Source organism: Phalacrocorax carbo, chromosome 2 (genome assembly GCF_963921805.1).
Source record: "Phalacrocorax carbo chromosome 2, bPhaCar2.1, whole genome shotgun sequence".
In the NCBI taxonomy this organism is placed as follows: Eukaryota; Metazoa; Chordata; class Aves; order Suliformes; family Phalacrocoracidae; genus Phalacrocorax; species Phalacrocorax carbo.
In genome coordinates, this window is record NC_087514.1 from 152,132,797 (window position 1) to 152,152,451 (window position 19,655).

At 39.6% G+C, this 19,655-nt stretch overlaps 1 protein-coding gene across 4 annotated transcripts in view; it reads right to left on the minus strand.

The window, feature by feature from the left end:
- Nucleotides 1–19,655, minus strand: part of NRP1 (neuropilin 1) — a 115,981-nt gene that overhangs the window by 48,686 nt on the left and 47,640 nt on the right. For all 4 annotated transcript variants that reach the window (XM_064444936.1, XM_064444933.1, XM_064444935.1 and 1 more), the window contains exons 4-7: nt 18,479–18,660; nt 13,513–13,740; nt 5,774–5,929; nt 2,849–3,015 (exon numbers count right to left, since the gene is read on the minus strand). In XM_064444936.1, the coding sequence (XP_064301006.1) occupies nt 2,849–3,015; nt 5,774–5,929; nt 13,513–13,740; nt 18,479–18,660 (733 nt within the window). The remainder of the gene's footprint in view (nt 1–2,848; nt 3,016–5,773; nt 5,930–13,512; nt 13,741–18,478; nt 18,661–19,655) is intronic.

Consider the following 19,655-nt stretch of genomic DNA (forward strand, 5'->3'; position numbering starts at 1 on the left):
GGCATATAGGCATAAATTTTCACTTTAAAAGTTCCAAGTTCAGCATTGCTGTATCCTTCATCCTGCTTTTTGCTGCCTAATATTTTCTAGAGTTCTTGCACTATACAACAAAAATCCATTTACACTGTACTGCACAAAAGCAAATACTTCAAATAAATGACTAGTTTACAATAGCATATAGAACAAAACAGAACAAAGTGACTTCAGTCCTTCATATACAAGTGTCCTCCTCCTTTTATAAAATATTATGATTTTTTTTCAACGGGTAATTTCAGAGCTGCATGTCCTTGGTTGTTTGTCTGTACGCTCTTATGGAGATGAACATCTGTTCCTGGGGATATTTGTACAAAGGAAACATGGGATTTCAATTTTTTATCCAGGTACAAACTCGCAACATGTGCTTACTGCCAATGGCATCAAGCCTTTGTAGAAGATGGCAGTTCACATGTGCCAGGACCCTGTTACTGCAGTGCCTGATGGTCTGAAGTACTTAGCATCCGTCTCAAGGTTGCCAATTACGTTTAACAGGAAAGCATTTAGAACACATTTGAAGTTTGAATTAGCAATGTTAGTACTGAATTAAACCACAATAAATAAGAATTAATATCCTCCTGACACAAATGGAATCAAAGATGAATTAAATCATTATACCTTGTGAAAAGCCAGGGTTGGCATACTCGATCTCTGTACTAGCTCAGTTGCTTCTGCTACATAGGATGACTGGTAGAAACGATTAACAGTTCTTCAGCAGCATGTATTAAGCACGCCTGTTCAATGCAGTGAATCTTCAGGCAAGGCTTTGTAGGCTCAGTCATGCAAACAAGACCCAGCTCTACAGCGAAGTTTACTACAGCCTAGCCTAGTTGCTCTGTCATGAAGTCTGCCCTGGGGGTGCTGATCCCTCCATGTGCACCCTGGGCAGTGGAGGAGATGCCCTAGGGCTGGACTGCTCAGGGAAATGCTTCATGCTGCCTCTCCCAAACCAGGGGCTGGGTGAAACAGGTGACAGCTGTGGCACGAGCAGTACAGCATACAAATAGCCACCAACTTCTTGGCTGATGTGGTAGCTGGAGGCAGCGTAACACTGCTAAAAGTTATGCTCAGTGGTTATTTCAGCCCCTGAGCACCCTGGTTTATAGCAGAAGGAAAAGGAGGCTGAGAAATTCATGGGCAGGAAGCCTGAGGTACCCCGGGCTGTTTTAAGCATAAAGCCCGGAGTAGCTTGGATTCTGTTATGTGTTTGCTATTAAAGGAGTTAATGGTTAAAAAATGTCCGTTGAAACTTTTTCTCAGAAAGATCTAGTTCTAAGTGAAAGGATTAAGCTATATATGTATGTATGTAGTCATCATAACTTAATAAAGTTAATAAGCACACAGAACACATGAATGAGATTTAACTAGCTCTCTTGTTTTGATTATCCAGTCATAAATACGTAAGTGACAGCAGAAAAGAAGGAAATAAAGAAAAAGTGGCGGCCCTCCGACCAGATGAAACACAAGGAATTTGATTCTGATGCATTCCACCCTTTTTCCATGTGCATTCCATGGATTGCAAGTGGCAATGATTAATAACAAGCCTTGCACTTAGATAAGGCTGGGGAGATTTTAACATTTATTCCTAAGTAAGGGAAAAGGATCAACAGGGGGTTTTTGCCACTCTGAAGTCTGATTAGGTCCATCATACATGATTACCAATTTGCCAAGAGCTCAGGATGTGTAGGGGCCCCTAAGCAGGACACCTGGGAGTCTCATTGTGTGCAAAGGATTAGAAATGAAAGATTTCCCTCTCTTTCTTCCCTTTACTAACTGCTACTCAACATGTTTTTAAGCTTTCTTGCAGACAGCAAACCTCACAGGAAACATCAATGTGAACATTCGTATGGACGACTAATAAGGCATTGTTTTTATATGCCAGTTAGTAATTTCCTATAGAAAACAAAAGAAGCAGGAGGAACGTTTCAAATATATGAACAAGTTTTCAGTATTAATAATATTGATCTAATATGCTCAAGGCTTTCTCTTAGCTTTTGCCAACTGAAATAGAATCTAGATCATATCTAAGAAGTGTAAGTCAACCTACAATTGAGACAAATCACTATTTCTTTCACCTATTGATATTAATACCTGCCTGCTAGTACAGGTTGTTTGTAAACAGTAATTCACATCAATAATTCTAACCTGTTCAGGGATCTTGTGCAATTAAGCTATGGGCCTGATGACAAATAGCAAATGAGCCAAAGTAGACTAACTGAACTCAAGGAGTCTCTTCACTGGGTTAAATGTTTGCAGGATTTCTCCTGTATTAACAGAGCAAAGCCCAGACGGCCAGTCTTGCTAATGAACGTTGTGTATAAGGACATGGAAGAATAGCCACTAGACAGAGATCACTAAACTCATTCTGTATGTAACATATTCTAGAAGGGACACAGGTCTTCTGAGGTGAAATCTGAGCGCATTAAAACACCATGCCATATTAATGCTTAACTGTAATCAGCTAGAGACATAGCACATGCTCAGTTTACTGGGACATTCCACTTTAAGTGCATGTTAAACTAATATTGACTTTTCCACTAAACCAAAATCTCTGTTATTTGTGCCCAGAAGACTGAAAAAACAATAGACATGGGAAGCAGAAGAATTAATCTTCCTGACCTTTTGGTTTTTTATACCTTTGGGAGTCAGTCTTTTTTTGTGTGTCTAATAGGGAATGTGAGCTATTCACTTGCAATGATTCTTAGATTATGTAGAAGTACTTTACTGTGTTATTTTTTCTTTCTTTTGCATTCTCCACATTCAATAAACTCCACAGAGTATTATTAATAGTGTCTTTAAAACGTTATCTTTTTACCTGTATCCATTCTCTGATAGAATCTTCCCCTGGGGTCCATCCATTCTCAGGGTAATTTAGCCGGGACCTTTCTGAAGACCAGATAGCGCTGTACTGGGAGGAGACAGTGATTTGATCAGAGTGAATTTCTCCTGACTCCATACCTAGTGGTTCCATGCACTGGAAATCTGAAGAAAAATAAATTATGTTCAGCTTTTTGATTTAGACTTTGAATAATGAGAACATTTTCCTGCTTTGAATATGAATATCTAAAGAATTTATTTTTTTGTGACTTTGAATTCTTTAACAACTTTAAGTGAGGCAGTACTGGGCTTATGGTGTCATTCTTAATACTGTCATTTGAGTTGCCATGGCAATTCCTGCAATAATAATGCTATACAAATATTTTTAGCCAGGCATTGTAGCCATTTCTATATAGGACAATAGAATTCTCTTTTCTAGGGTAGCACAGGCACTTCTCTGGATTCATAATGTAAAACAATATATGTTCAATTCACAATTATGCACAAAGTCAGGAAAGACAAACCAGATGACTGTATAAAATGATTTTATTTTAAAACTATTTACTTCATTACAAAAAATAGAAAATGTTTTTAAAATATTATTAAAATTCTAGCCATTCTCTTTTGATCCTGGACATTGGAAACAAACAGATCAACAAAGTTTGTATCCAGGCCAGAAGAGTATTGACATAAGGGAATTACCACCTCTTATATAATAATGTGCTGTATTTTAAATGAGTTGATAATCTCCATCCAATCTCTTTTTGTTGACACAAAAATTACCAAAATAATTTAGAATCAATTGACAACTCAGACACTGTAGGGAGTTCAATGGCTGATAGGGCATGGAGACTAAATTCTTCTCTCACTCTTCAAAAATAAAGGCTCCAACCCCCTTGAAGCAATAAAGGCAGGTGGCTTTAGATGATCATCACACCCAACTGCTCAGGCACCCTCTGACAGAGGTTTACCAACCCCATTGCAAGGGCAGGAGAAAATAACATGTGCCTACGCTTCTGTTCAGGCACTTCAAAGTATCTTAACTCATAACTTCATGAGCAGTTTAAGGTAAAATACCAGTGTGTGAAGTGGAGACCCCGACATTTGGGTACACACTCCTTTTTATCACACCTACTCTGGAGCTGGTATGTCTCTAACGGAGGGGTAGGTGCTGAGCTGAAGGTTTTAAAATCTATGAGTTGGAAAAATGAGCTTTTAATAAGCAAAGTTCTGATTTTTCAGTGAAAATTAAAATATACTGGAAGAAAAAAGTTTAAAATCTTTGATCTGGGATCCAAAAACTTATATTCAGAAATGCTATCAGGGTACCTTTTAGGAGTTGTAATTAGGGTGCCCCATAACTGAATTATTAAACTTGTTGCCAAACTGCATTTCCTGTGGCATACCAACCTTTCCCCCATTTCAGTGCTGCTTCAACATATTAGGGGCCTTGGGTGCAGTACTGAAACTTAACTACTTTAGGGTAAGACTCAAAGTAAATTAACTTCTGCTTGGAATCAGGAGATCCATAAGCCACTACAAAGAACTCAAGACATAGTAGGTGGGAGTCATATTAAAATATCTAAAAGGTAGGTGTCTAGTTTGACCTAGACATGAGGGCTTTCCCTGTAGTCTACTGAGAAGGACAAGTACCTCCTGGGGACATCTCACATCCCTGAGATAGATAAGTAGGTTAGGCTGTCCTCTGGAGGTGACCCTCTCTGTAGTGACAACACAAAAGCAAGGGTGGCTGAAATTAAGTGACAGGAATAACTTCCCTATCTAAGCCTGCACCATAGAAAATGTTTTCTCTTATAATCCAAAAGGGTTTTCACACACACTAACTTCTCCTGTTCTGTCGTCCTGTGTTTAAGAGCTGAAGGCATCCCAGCATAGCAGACGTTATTAATTCTGGCTCCAGTGTGATGATGTCTCTACAGCCCAGGGAGGATGGATGTGGAGGACGTGAACATGGGGACCCAAGTTGGCTATGCTAGTTCATGAAGGGGTCGGAGCACCACCTACATAAAGAGAAGCCAAACTAGCTGGAGGTACAATCTGAGAGATGGCGGAGGATGCTTCCCATCCATAGAGGCTGGGGTATGTTCCATTCCCTCTTCCTGGCTATGGGGCATACAAGAAAGCTATTAAAGAGGCAAGGGACAGAGAAGAGATGGGGAGTAACAGGGATAATTTCAGTATACTAATTTTTCTTTTGTTCCTTCTTTGACTAAACAAGTACATTGTATCTGTGTGAATCTGCTCAAAACCCAGTAAGTCACCGAAAGGAGAGAGAGTTTGATTTAAAGTGCATGTTTTATCATCAAGCAAAGCAAGGAAATCTGCAAGGACATGGTGTAACACAGCCTGTTATTTTTCTGCATCTCCCTCACTTTGTTTCATTCTCTGTCCAAAGGGTAAGCATGAAAATGAGGCAACTGGGAAAAAAATATGAGACAGAGAACAAAGCTTAGATAGCTTATGAAATGGTCTAACAAGAACACATATATTAAATGGGTTCTTTTTATTCAAGAAATCGATCATCAAAGCCTATTCCATGTAATAAAAGAAGGCTTTGGATAGTGCATTCATTGTTCATGTTTCATTGTTTTAATGCAAGTGATCAATTGCTCTGCATTCCTGCGTTTCCTTGGTCAGCACAGTTTTTCACAATAATTATCCCAACTTCCTGGAAATATTGCAGAATAAAACTGTAAGAAAAATTCTGTTTCTTGCACTGCCTTTCAAAGGACGGCTGTTCTTTAAAAAAAAACAAACCAAAAACCAACCAAAACAGAACCAACCCTTCCTCACCATCTTCTTTATTTAAGGTTTCTTTAAAGTTTCACGCAACACCTGGTGTGCAAGAAGACATAACAAAGAATAGTTTCCAAGAAGCTCTGCAGGATAGATAAATACTGACCTTCTGATACACTGCTCTGTGACACGCTGTAGTTTGCTGAGAATCCCTCTTTTGCTATTGCACTGTCGGTGTAAAATACCATTGAAAGAATCCCTGTTGAAGAGCGGACACGTCCTGGGTTGTTCTGCCCACAATAACGCCCTATGTGCGGGCCAACTGCAAAGAGATGGGATATAATAGTAAACTACAAATTCTACTACAATAGATGCCACTACAATAGCCTCCCAAGGAAAGTCCCTCAGCAGGAAATAGTGAACCTCTACAACAGTTCAAAATCACAATCTCGTCAATAACTTAGCGGTGAACAATAAATTGCTTATCCTACCCTAGTAATCTTACTTCTAAAATGTTCCAGATAGCACTCCATAAACCTCTGAAAATGTAAAGAACCAGGATTTCAAAAAGTGTCCTTAAGGTGTGCAGAGGGCAATGATGCACAAAATTACATGTACAAAACACAAAAAGTATTTTCCAAAGTGTGACTGAAACACTATTTATGACAAGGACATCTGAATGGCCTTATTTGCCCACCCAGCCTACAAGAGGCTTTGGAATAGGAGTTCAAACAGCACCATCCAGGTTTTATGTTCAAGACTTCAGGTAATCTGTTAATTTAATAGTGAACTCAGAAATCATTTTTGCACTCGTATTGAGGCTATGACCAATGAATTTTTATCCCCTCCTATTTAGGCTTTCAGCACACCCTCATGGTTCTTTTGCCTATATGCTTAATATGAAGAATACTGTAAAAGAAATCAAGAGGAAAATCTTAATCCGTTCAAAAGACCAAGGATTTATAAAGTATATCTCCATGTCACAGAACACACACGCATACAGGATCTCTCCCAGTGTTAATAATGTATAAACCAGTTCCTGATATTTTTCTGGATTTCCTGTGCAGTGAGATAATCTTTTTCCTTAATTAAGCTACTCAATTCACAACCAACATATGTGGCCTTCTAGCACTTGAGCATTCCCTACAGATAGGTCCCTAGGCTGTTGAATAGTGGTACATCTGTGCTTGCAAACAATAAGAAAAAATAATGCTAAAACCCATCCATGGAGTCCATCATGAAAATTATCATAAGATGTCATTCTAATGCTTACACTGCTGGCTTTCCAGGCTTAAACTAACACCTTGTCATTTCTCTAGGAAGCCCATTTCACTTTCAGTTTAAAATATAAAATGTTTATATTTCCTAATTTTTTCACAGTTCAAAGAAAACCCTCAGCTAACATATTTTTGTAGCAACTTATTGGCATTTTCCAAGAAGTAAAACAGTTCCAGGTTGGAATAATTTTATTATGTAAGCTACACATTTCTGTAAGGCCCTAGAGCTGCCAGAAAGAGGGAGCTCAGGTGTTACAGCTTTTGCTGCCAGCACGTGCTTTTCTATCCATATTCTGGCCATAGTTAGTTGCCTTGGCAATTCCATGGCATTTAAAATACCTGCCAGTTCAGCCCTTCTCCACCGGGGTTGTTCAATGCAGTACTGACAGAATGAAATACCCTGTAGAGGATATGAGCTGAATTCTTCCTCATCCTAGAAATCATTAAAGCTCTACAGTTTTATTATTTGGAGTGAGAAAGTTGTTTTACACTGTTACCATCAGTGGCTTTTTAAAAACACAAAATAATGTTGCAGGTTTGTTTGTTTTGTTTTCTTTGCATTTTCTTTGTGTAAACAGCTCTGATCCTGATCTTCCCCATGATGGCCTTCCAGCATTATAGCTGCTGATGTTGCTCTGAACTGCAAGAAAATAAGGAAAGTAAGGCCACCACGTCCTGGCACTCTGAGCCTCCCTCCTCCCATTTCCTGTAGGGAAGCCTCTTTGAAATGACAAACAGAAGAGAACTTTGTTTAAAGCAGACAGGCTTTAAGATTCCCCATGACTCACTCGTTTATAATTTTTAAGACACAGTGATTCTGCATTTCAGTCTTCTACATATTGGCCCTGCTGTCACAGTACTATTCCCTTTGCTAGCTATGTAGATACAAGAGCTAAAAACTTGCAGAATACTATGCAAAGAGGTATTGAATTTTTTTGCTCAACGTGTAAACCTCAGCTGAGGTAATTGATCTGAGCAGAACTGGATCAAATAGAGATTCTTATTCTTCTTACATAAATAGCTAACACAAGGTTCTCCTTTTTTCCTTTCAAGTCTTGAAAACTGTTGAATGACAATAAATTATCAAATGTTGCAGGTGTCACCACATCAAATAAATGCTGTGTGGGGAGCACCATCTGAGCAATCATTCAGGGGATGAAACTGCTGTCTGCTTAGGTAGACTATGCCACTGCATTTTTTTAACTACCTTCCTGACACTTCCTTACGAACTGAGATGAGCTTTCATAACAGAGCATATACAAAACATAGCATAACAGAGCATATTCCAAACTGGAATTTTAGGGTGGCAGGTGCTGAAAAGCCTTTAGGCCCAGAAAGCTCTTTACAGCCTCCCCTTGTAGAACACTACGTCACTTTGTCAGCATCCCCCAGGAAGGCTTACTCCAAATATGAGTCACTTGGACGTGTCCTCTCCCAAGGACACTTCTACATTACCCTCAGAATAGAGGCATTTTGATGAGCCAGCTACTTCATTTGATTGCCCATGCTGTAGCTATTTCTGGGGCCTTGGCTCCTCTTCCCACTGGCATAGTATGATATAGTGGAAAACTGAGTAACTTTCAGGTTAAAAGGTGGAGAGGCAACTAAGAAACCTGTTTTGCAAACTTTTCCCAACATGCAGAGTCTAATTCTAGAACTTGAATAAATCCTTGATTATTCTTAATACATATGTTTGAAGATTTACAAGATCTGAGTGTGGAATGTAAAGAATACAGCTGGTGGTTTAAGACTAAACTGAAACCTCACCCTTACGAATTCTTCCTTTCTTTTCTACTGTTTGCCCTTCTGGACAAGAATATCAGTATCAGGAAATTTTGAGGCTTATTGAAAGACACATTTGCCCATCCAGTTGAAATCTTAACTTTTTGAATTCGGTTAAAAAAACCCAAACAAAACAGAAGCAAGGAAAAATGGTATATGAGACTTCTAAAAGATTAAAAGAAATGTCAACTAGCCATTTTACTGAATTTTAAAGCTGGTCTTAAAAATACACTGGTGTGCTGTGGACAGTATTTTCACAGCAGTATAATTTTTATTGACAAAACATTTGCACAATTTAGGATGCTAAAGAGAAAATAACTGAAAAATTAATCCCATCCTCACAGTCCAGTAGTCACCTACCCTGAGCTTGTGTATAGTCCTATCATAACAGCTTCTCACAAGGCTCTAGAAAGCAACCGCAACGTAGGAGAAACACACCTAGATTAATAGCAACCTTCATTTGCACTGATGTTAACAACTGAAGTAAAGCGTTCTGCTTTGGCCTGTAATTCAGTGGAAGCTCTTGTGGTATTGACTAAAGCAGCAATGCTTAGCCTGTCGTTGTCAAACCATATGTAAACTTCTTTAAATTACTTTTGAGCCCCTAATAGACAGCCTATAGAGCTTCAAAGAGAGCTGCATGATGAATATGTGTAATTCATCACTTAAGCTAGCCCTGGTTTAGAGTGGGCTATTTTTCTTCAAAGTCATCAATGGACTGTTCTCAGTTGAGGCTGGCTGAGGTATATTTGTGCCTTGGGCAAAGACATTTTTGGTGTCTAGTTTATTAATGCAAAAGCACATATTTCTGTTCTGTGATCTACTCACTCTCCTACTCCAACTCCACCTCCTATTTCCTTCAAACAATTGTCCCTTTTCTGCACAATATTTGCAACATGCACACATAGTTCTCAAACATTCTCCAACAATGTTTGTCTCACTTATTGCTTTGTTTTAAAGAAGAGACCAAAGGATGCCCTTGGCATGCAGTTATGCAGAAACAAAATGCCAGGTTTGAAGCATGCCTGGATGCCTACCATTCCTCTCCTGAACCAGCAAAACACTTGCACCAGTGTTTAACTTCAGACCTGTAAGAGTCCTTGGTGAATTCCTTTTGAAGTCAATCTAACTGCTCACATGCTTCAAAGATAAGCGCATGTTTTGCAGAATCAAGACACAAGTACTCAGCACTTGCCAGATTCAATCCACTAAAAGGACAGCCAGGTACACTGAGGACTCCATGATTGTGACAGAGCGTTTCAGGATTAACGTCTTTGTGAATGACTGTTATAGTTGCTGGCAAATTGTATAACAGAAAATTGTTTTCCATCAGAAAAATGGCAATTACATAAAAGCAAAATGTAAATGGAGGCATACTGATTTTGACATATCTTTTAAAACATCATTGTGAAACTTTGTTTGAGAGAACATTTCTCCTTTTTTTGCGTCTTTGGGGGAAGAAGGAAGAAAATCACAGATGTAGAAAACAGCAAATCCATTTCCTGCTGATCTCCAGTGACTGTAGCTGATCAAACTCTCCAGTGAAAAAATTTTCCACTTATGGTGGGTTTCATCTGCTCTGACTTTGGGTATCTAAAGTTTATGTCTGAGCTAGTAAACCATAACTCTCAGTACAGTCAAGGAGATAAGCACCTCCAGAGCTTCATTAAGTGCCCTAAAATAGATGGTGGAGACAAATCAGAATCAGGGGTGTTCTCTGCTGAGAATGGGGGGACTGACAGTGCCTGTCTCAAACATGGGTGTCTGGTTTCCAGAGTTGGGTGAGAGTCAGGGGGCTGTCCATCTAATTCTGCCCTGGTTGCAGCCACAACTATCTTCCATCAAACAGTTCTCTGTGTCCTGTTAAAAACTGCCATCATCCTGGCAAACCACAGCTGTGTTCCTGTGGAGCAGGGGGCTTAACTGAAGGATATGATTTTTTCCAAACATTTAAAAAATCCTTCTACTTCATGTTTATATCAGTGTAGTGCAATGGGGACTTTAACCTCTAACACAGCTGGGCATGTGAGCAGCAATGCAGTACAAAAAAGCAAAACAGCTTCCTTTTTTTATGGCTATGTCTATATCACTAAATAGAGCAGGCCAGCAACCACCCTCCGGACCTGCAGCCAGTGGCCGGGGACTGTTCCTGCGGCCAGACTAACAGTGTGACACAGCTCACTCCCACAGGGCTCTACCCTCTGAAGCAGGATGTCTGTGTCCAATGTGCCTGTTGGGAACGACCTCCAGCTTTCGCTCTCCTCCAAACCATGCTTAGGACTTGCTTGGAAAAGTGCAAACTGACGTGGGCTAAAATCATGCAAGAGACTATGCCAGCAATTAAGAAGTACACACAACCATGCCTTGGCCCTGTTTTAGTTAATCATGAAGATGTAGCTTCAGAATATTTTTTCATGGACTAAAGGGAAACAGATAAATGGCTGACAGACGCACCCTGGGTGAGCCTCCCTTCATCAAAGGCAACCATACTATCTAATATTTTTCAGAAATTTACAACGTCCATGTGGATGCAAATTAGATTTATCTTGCCTTCTTTTCTCCTTTTTCTTCCCCCAATTTTTCTGGATACTCTTTTTAATATCTAGAAACTTTTAATTTCTATCTTCAGTTTATAGCCAGGTCATAACGGTGGCTTCCTGTGTCAGCTTTGCTCTTCAGTTGAAGTAGCTCCCCTCCCTCCCAGGGATTCATCCTGTGATGAATTTATCAAGAAGCAATGATGCCCTCTCTGCCTTTTTTGTGGTAAGTTAAACAAGAGAGACTCACTGCTGGCTAAGGATTGTCCAATGGTAAAAAGATGCAGCAACCATTTCCCTACAACCACTGCAACCTCTAATAGTTTGTATCTAAGGAAACATTTCCTTCTAGCCTACAAATTCAGCTGAATATTTACAAGCATGTAAACATCCTTACTGGATGTCAGGATCATTTTCGTTTAGACAGTTTGCAAGGGAATTGGTAGGCTGATAATGTCCATTGTTAATTGCTCTTCAGTATGGCTCAGTCACTTTCTTGAACCAGGAAATTACTGCTTTGAAACCCTCTGACACTGACAAGAATGCATTTCTTTTTGGTAATATTACACATAAATTGATTGATTGGATCAGCTTTTCACATGTCAGTTTAAATGCAAGTTCTACAGGAATTCAGCTTGGAAAGATTTGGCCTATATACAAATAAACCTATTATTAACCGTTCCAGACATCATTATTGTAGCGTTACAATACTGTTTTCCTAACAGAGGCATTAAATACTAAACAGTCTTTCAGCTACTGTTAAATCTCTTTCTTCACTATTTTTTGTAGTGGGTTGAAAAGAGCCATGATAAACCCATTAAGCATAAAACAAAAAGGAAAACCAAATATGTGTTAAAAAGCACATACCTATTTACTGCAGCATCAATAAAAGCTTTAGTTAAAATTATATTGGGGATTTATCTAGGAAAACAGGCAAGTTTAAATGTGTTATTAAAATATGTTTCTTAAGTTATATATTTTTGTTTAAATGAAATATTAATGTAGATTAGCAGTTTGTAGAAACTGCCACTGCTGTTCATAAAAGCAAAGAAAATATCCATTAATATGGGTTACCACACCAATGGAAAACTAAAATAGCTGCAATTAGTGCCCAACACAACCAATATAAATCCTAGGTTGTTGAATATTACTACAAGTTACCAAACTAAGAAGAGAAAAGACAGCTTCAAGATGCTTCTCTCTATCAGTTTATGCCATACACAGAAACAGTGAAAAGGGCATCACAATCAGTTTTACATAGCTGTTTGCACAATTCATACAGGCATTTGGGCACCCTAAATGTTAGGCTTTCAGCTTGAACAGTCACTTTTACGCTGGAGCCACAGCCTATCAAGCTGGGGTCCTTGGAGAACGGGTACATGGCTGCTCTGCCTAGAGGGGACTTGGATCTCGTGGACCCATTGCTGTATATGAAAACAACAGAGAAATCATGCAACTGTTTTCTTCATCAGTCTCAGTGTAAAACAGGGATATGAAATTGGGTGGAGGGGGAAACGAGGGCTTGCTGGCTCTGTAAGCTTAGCTAATATCTAGCTATGCACTTAGAGAATTTGCAGAAGGTCAAGTGTGGTCAACAACTATGTGGAAAATTACTGAGATGGCAGAGAAGTAAGTTCCAGAAGGGTACCCAACACACCCACCCTGACACATGTGCCCAGCTAATCAGAGATTATAAATTAACAAATTAAGATAAAACCTTTGGATTTGCTTATACTGCCGGAAGAGAGCGCACTATAATGGAGGAACCCTGCAGTGCCCAGTCACTGAAGGTGCCTGACCTGGGTAATCATTTAGTCACTGTGATTTCAATTGTATGGACACCACATTTTCTCTGGCAAACAGATTTTCTGCTTTCACAGCTGATCTGTAACCTGTTTCCTCCTCACGCTAGAGGGTTAGTACCTGAAGTCCTGTTTGAGCAAATTGGTGGAAATTTCTGGACAATACCCATGTGTTAGCTGTGAAAGTTTGGGAACGCATTGTAACGCTTCATATTTAATTTATTTTAGCATAGAATGCCCATCACATACTCCCTCTAAAAATAGAGGTTTCCCCCAAGCCAGCTGTTCAAAATTAAACATATTTCATTAAAATAAAAGCGTTCAGACTGTGATATGCTTTACTGAATAAATTTACAGAGCATTTTCCTCATTTCTCTTTAATTCAACTCCTTTCACATAAATCAAGCAAGGACCTGTCTACTATGACATTTAAAAAAATGAGAATATGCCTTTTGCAGCCTACTTTGGAGTAATGGTTATGTATATCACAGTCCATTTTTCTCTTACCATCAGGGAATCCATCCCAGATTTCCAATCGGTCATAGCGACAGAATGCTCCCCCTGGAGTATTTGAATCAGGTTCTAGCTCAAAGCTTTCAAATTCCAGTATAATCTCTGACATCTTTGGTGCAAAGATAATATAAGTGCATTCAAGGCTATTGGGATATTTTTCAGGGAATCCAGGGGACTTTATCACTCCACTTGATGAAGTGAAGTTTCTGGAACATTCAGGTCCTGTAAGAGAAAGAGAAAAATCACCTGGGTTAACACTATGCTACTAAGCAAAGTAGTTAGCTGGAAAACAAATTAGATTGTATTGTCTCTCCAGCAGCAAAGGTGGCTTTTCAATGAAACACCTCATTTTAATCATTGTATTAATCATTCAGCCAGCTTGTTCTTATTATTGATAGTCAGGTTTTAAAGCTCAATTCGCATATACTGTCTGATCTCAAATTTTCAATTTGTATGGAACAATATGAAAACTTGTACCAGCTCTAGAAAAAATTATGACAAATACAAAGTCATGTGGGAACAATGGAAGTGTAAGCTGCAGAAATCTCGACAGGGCCCTAGAGAAATAATTATAGCCCCTTCAAGCTCAAATCTTTAAATCTTACGACTGACAGGCTTTTATTGGTGAAATAGAATTTTTTACGAAAGCGGGTGAGTGTATTCAGTAGAGGGAGTAGTGGTTTCAGGTTCCTGGAGCACTGACTCAGTAACTCTGCCAGATGTGACCTATGCCTCCTTGACAAACTAAATGTGAAAGGTAATTCGTACATGTACCAAGGGTGAGTGACTCATTCTGAGTGGTGTTGACACAGGTGCACCAGTAAAATGTTGCTGTTAGTGCAGGCATGATAAACTGTGTGATTACAGGCAGTGTTGCTAGAAGTCACCTAATGTCAATGTTGACACACCAGCTCTCACCGATGTCCCCACCATGGCATAATGGGATGCTCCAAACACTGCTCTTGGTGGAGCTGGAAAGTGGCAGTAAAAATGCAAGGGTATAAAAGGCCAGATCACAGGATTTGCCTTTGTGAATACAGGGAACTAAAACTGGAGTCCCTCTCTTGTTGACAGATCACATTTCTCTGTTATTTAGGTCCCTCAGGAATCTTTTCCATGGATCCCATATCTGCAGGTGTGCTCAGAGCGAGCTGCAGGCACTGCCCACATATCCTCCCACAGGGTCAGCATAGGTACCCCTATCTTTCTGACTTTTGACACTCCCAATTTAATGGAAAGTGATTTACAGGATCTGGGGCATTGGTGGATAGCAGCTGACCTGGGGAGTTTGGGTAGGATGACTCATGAAGGTCTTCAGACATGGAGTATAGGCAGGACACAAGCAACAAAGTTTGGTTGCAACAGGTTATGCTGGAGGATGAGCATGTGCGAGGTTTCAGTTTGGATGAGGATGCCCAGCATCCTTAGAGACTGTAGTGAGGAGCCTTAGAGGATTTCCAATGCTTAACACAGATCATTGAAGGAAAACAGTCTGGCTTGTTGCATATATACATACTCTTATCTCACCATAGAAAATGTTTCCTTTGTGAATGTGCCAAACATATTACCCCCCACAGATTTGGCCACCTCCCAGCTAAATTCAGCATGCAAAAGAGAGGTCTGAATGAATTTAGTCAGTTCAGGTATTTTTGTCCTTCAACAGACACTGATAGGAAATGCTTGAGCTATCACATCAATATTCAGAGCACTTCACGGCATATTTTGGAAGATGTGGATATTAATGCTTATGTAGCCTGACCCATTCCAATTTGGGAAATTATATTTTGCCTATAATTAAATCTCTCCCTTACACATTAGTTGGATATTTCTCTTCTCTCCCTGTCATTCCCTTGTCTCCTTGTCATGTATGGGAGGGTTATATTCTGGTTGTTGCGCCTCACTCCCACCAGTAGCTGCTGTTCCAGGATAAAATAGCTTTGCTATGCCATTCATAGCATAAAGTGCTCTGTGCTCCTCTTGGAATCCACTAAAGGATGCAACATAAAATGTAAGCCAGAATCATTATTACTTTATTAAATACAGCCAGATCCTGGCTCTGTGAGTGCACAATTGTCAGGCTCCTTACGCTCATGGTATCTTTACCAGCTTGCTTTATTTTAAACATGTTCAAGTCAATCTGGTGCAAGACACAAAAACTGTTTTCAGAAAAGCTGCCTCATTAAAATGCCATCCACAGATTTTGACCCTTTATTGACAATGTGAAGGACCTCCAGGAATTAAATTGATGCTGAGGCTATGCGGAACTCCATGGCGTGATATTCATGGAAAACTGGCAGAAAAGGTTCTAGCAGAGACCAGACAGAATAGATACTTCTATGGTGGAGAAACTACGTGTGTGTGTGTGTATGAAATAAAGGAAGACATATGAGCTGAAGGGCAGAGAGGAGGCAAAAGAGAGAGCAAAGAAAGTGATGCCACTAGTGATAATTTCGCTTCCTTTCTGTAGGTGTCACTGTAGGAGCCAGACGATCATTTGCCTTCCTGGTTGACGCTGTCTTTTCTTTCAGTTTACACCATAAATTTAGTCGACTGAAGTTAAGAATGTTGAATGTGAACCACACAGATCCTCTTCTAGTGAATAGGTTACTCATCCACCCTAAGATAGGCTGCCTGATGGAGTCAAAATGATGAACATTTCAGATGAGCTAAATGTTGAGTTTCATGCTTTAGTCTGGAATTAGAGTTTCATGGGTTTCAGGTTTTAGTCTGGAAATCAACTTCCTCAGTGTCTTTCTGGCTAAGGAGCTGGATGAGAAGTAGCAGCTCATACTCTCAAAGCCCATACTACATTTATCACAGTTATAACCTGTGCTAGTCTCTCCTTACAATTTCCATGGTACATGGCATTTTAAGCATCAGGTTTAGAATTCAGCTTAGGACACAGGTAGCATAATGCAGTTTTTCGTTTCAAAAACTAAGGATACTCTCACAGGAATAATGGGCAAAAATATACTGTGTGCTGGAACACAGCTCAGTCTTCAGCTCAGCACCACATGACCTTGGGCTTGGGATCATTTTAATACGTCTCATACCTGCGAAATGATGAGCTAAGTTGTGAATATGTTAAAATGACACATATTGGTCTGGTGTGAGCAACTGAGCTTCTCCCGTGCAACAGGGTAAATTGGTCAGCTTTATTTGGTACAGAAATTAAAATGTAAATTTGGAATAGCATATATGCATTAACTCAAAAGTTAAAAAGGGCTGTGTTCCCACAGAAACTATAACTTGTATCCTTTGTGTATGCACAGCATTTCTAACGCTGTACCTGGTGATAACTTTCCTGCCTTAATATACAGTTTATATGGAATGAACTAGAGTTAAAGTTGCTCTGGGAGCCATAATTTTGAGTTGCCTGACTTCTGTGTGTGTAAGATCACATTCATAATGCCATCTTAACATGGTTAATGTGTATCACTGAGAAATGTAAATGACCACACAAGGAAATAAACACAACATTCCTGTCAGAGCTCTGAGTTGCCACTACACTATTAGGAAATACATAAAAGCTTTTTTCTTGAAAATGCTCAGTTGCTTAAATAGCTTGTTTCACAGATCATTCTTTCACTTGTTCTTGCATTTCAGCCTTGTTCTTTACGAAAGATGGTACTGTATATGTAAGCACTGAGAAACTTCAGGACACAGTTTCAAGAGTTTAGTCTCCTAAAGACACCAAAATAAATAGAGATATTTTTTCAGGAAAGCTTGGTGTCATTTGGATGCTGAGTTCTTTCAAAAAATGTGACCCTGAAGGTCACCAGAAGAATTTCTGGGAACCAAGAGTGGATTTACAGACAGGGAAGATGGTGAACGAGAGGTCTGCGGCCCCAATTAGCACTGTGCAGAGCAGCAATAGCATGCAGCAGAAATGAGACTTCACTACTGTGCTTCTCTTCATTAACAGTACAGCTGCCACGAAGCCTGTATGCTGAACGTAGCTGAAAATCTGGGTCTGGTTTAGGTGTATAAAAGGGACTTGAACTGGTTCTGAAAATGGGGCACTGTCTGGGAGTGGTGTCTATTGCAAATTTGGAGTTTTGAGCTGCTTTTGTGAATATGACCCTAAGCATTGATGTTGAAGTTAATATTTTTTCCTATGAAGTTATGCTATTGTCTTTCTGTATATCAAGAGTTTTGGTCCTATATTGTCCAGGCATGGAATATACGAATTATTTATCTGCATCCAGCTATAGGGAAGGTGTATGCCCCCCCCCCCCCAAAAAAAAAAAAGATCTTACTCCCCTTCTAGCTGTTGACTCCAAAAGAGAGTTATCAAAGAGGTTAATCTGTCTGGTTAATCCTGGACTGTTTGTTTCTCCAGGCTTTCTCTGCACCCCATACAGCTATCTGTGCTCACCGGCACTGAACTCCCGGCACAAGCTTCCAGCAGGACATGCCTGTGAGCAGCGTGAGCTTCTCCTCTCCTTTACCTCCCAAACACGATTTGTGAAAACAGCAGCAGCATCATCTGCTGCCCATGTGTACTCTGGTCCTTTCCAAGCCCACAGCCGTCACTTGGGAATGCAGAGCAAAACACTAATTAAAATAAGTCAGGGACTCAGAAGGTTACAGTGCTGTTAAGGCAGTACATTGGAAATCATACAGCAATTATTATCACACCCCCACCCCCACCCCCCCCCAAAAAAAAAAAAAAAAAGGAGGAAAGCTAATGGTTTTAAGAAGGTTGAAACAAACAGCTGATGAAGACTATCACATTACACCCAGAGGAGTCAATCATCAGATACAGCTGACCCATTGGATTCATAATGATTTACACCCATTGAATACATGCCACACCTTGGAATGACAAGGGTAATACAATTTTCTCTTTCAAGAATTTTCATGTATTCCCCACATCCCAAAGAATTATGGTGAACTTTTTGATGAAATAAAAAAAAAAAACAGGTTATGAGCTATATAACAATGAATTGTTTCTCACCTCTTTTGAAAACTTCGTAACGGATAGAAAATCCTGCTCCATGTGTCTCATAGTCGGAAACAAATTTAATAAAAAGATATGGTCCCGAAGACACTAAAGGAGGGGGAGCAATTTTTCCACAGTACTTTCCCCATAAGCGTCCTTCAGGATTATCTCCATCAATCACTTCAACATAATCATACCTGGTAGATAAATGGAAGGAAGAAACTTTTAACTTCCAGGAAAGAAGGAGACCTAATTAATTTAGAAACCATAACACAACATAGATAATCAAGAAAAATGCTAGCTTGCTTGGAAAATGCATTATGCTGAAAGATGTAAGCAAAATGAAATAATTAAAATGGACTACATTATGTCTGTAGACATCATCTGGCAACATGGAACTATTAGGAAGAATGGTGTCCATTATGCTTGCAGACAATGTCAGCTAAAGTAACCAATTAACAAAAAAAAAAAAGGAAATCTCATGAGCACAATTCTGTATTATTAAATTGTGTTCCTTTGTCTGTGTAGTGTTGTTATCAATACATAATGCATAGCATTCTTTTCAAACTGTGAAGTTCTGTTATGAATTCAAAAATGTCTTTTTGGCTGGAGCTCTTTATGAACAATACTTTGATTTCCATATGCTGTCCTCCAAACATATGTCCACAGAATAATAAATAAATCCCTAAACCTTAGATTTTGTTCGAAACTCCACCATGTTTCAGATCAGTGGTAGAAAAATCTGTTATTTTCCTTGTTAGCTGGACAAATAGTTTGGAGCAAATCACAAAATCCACACATCAGTCATGGCACTTGGGTTTTCTCAGACAAAACTTGCTTCATTACAAATCATCTTTGCTCAGGTATTTGAATCAAGAAGAGCACGTTATAATATTCATACTTGTACAGCATGTGATTACTGAACAGGCTGGGCTAAATCCTCCCCTGGTTACTTGCTTGATTCCTAAGGACTTGATAAGAAAAGGTACATAATATGCAGCAATGACGGGTGGTAAAAGTTTGCCTGGGAGCAACAGTCATGTTAGGGTCCCTCAGCCCTGTCGCCAGAGGTGCCAACATGCAGGCCTGGTCCGACAGATTTGGTTTCAGAGGGCTGCGGAGGGCCCAGCAGCTTGGTGCACTGAGCCAGCCGAGCGAATACAAATGAGGATAAGAAGTCACGGAGAGGCAG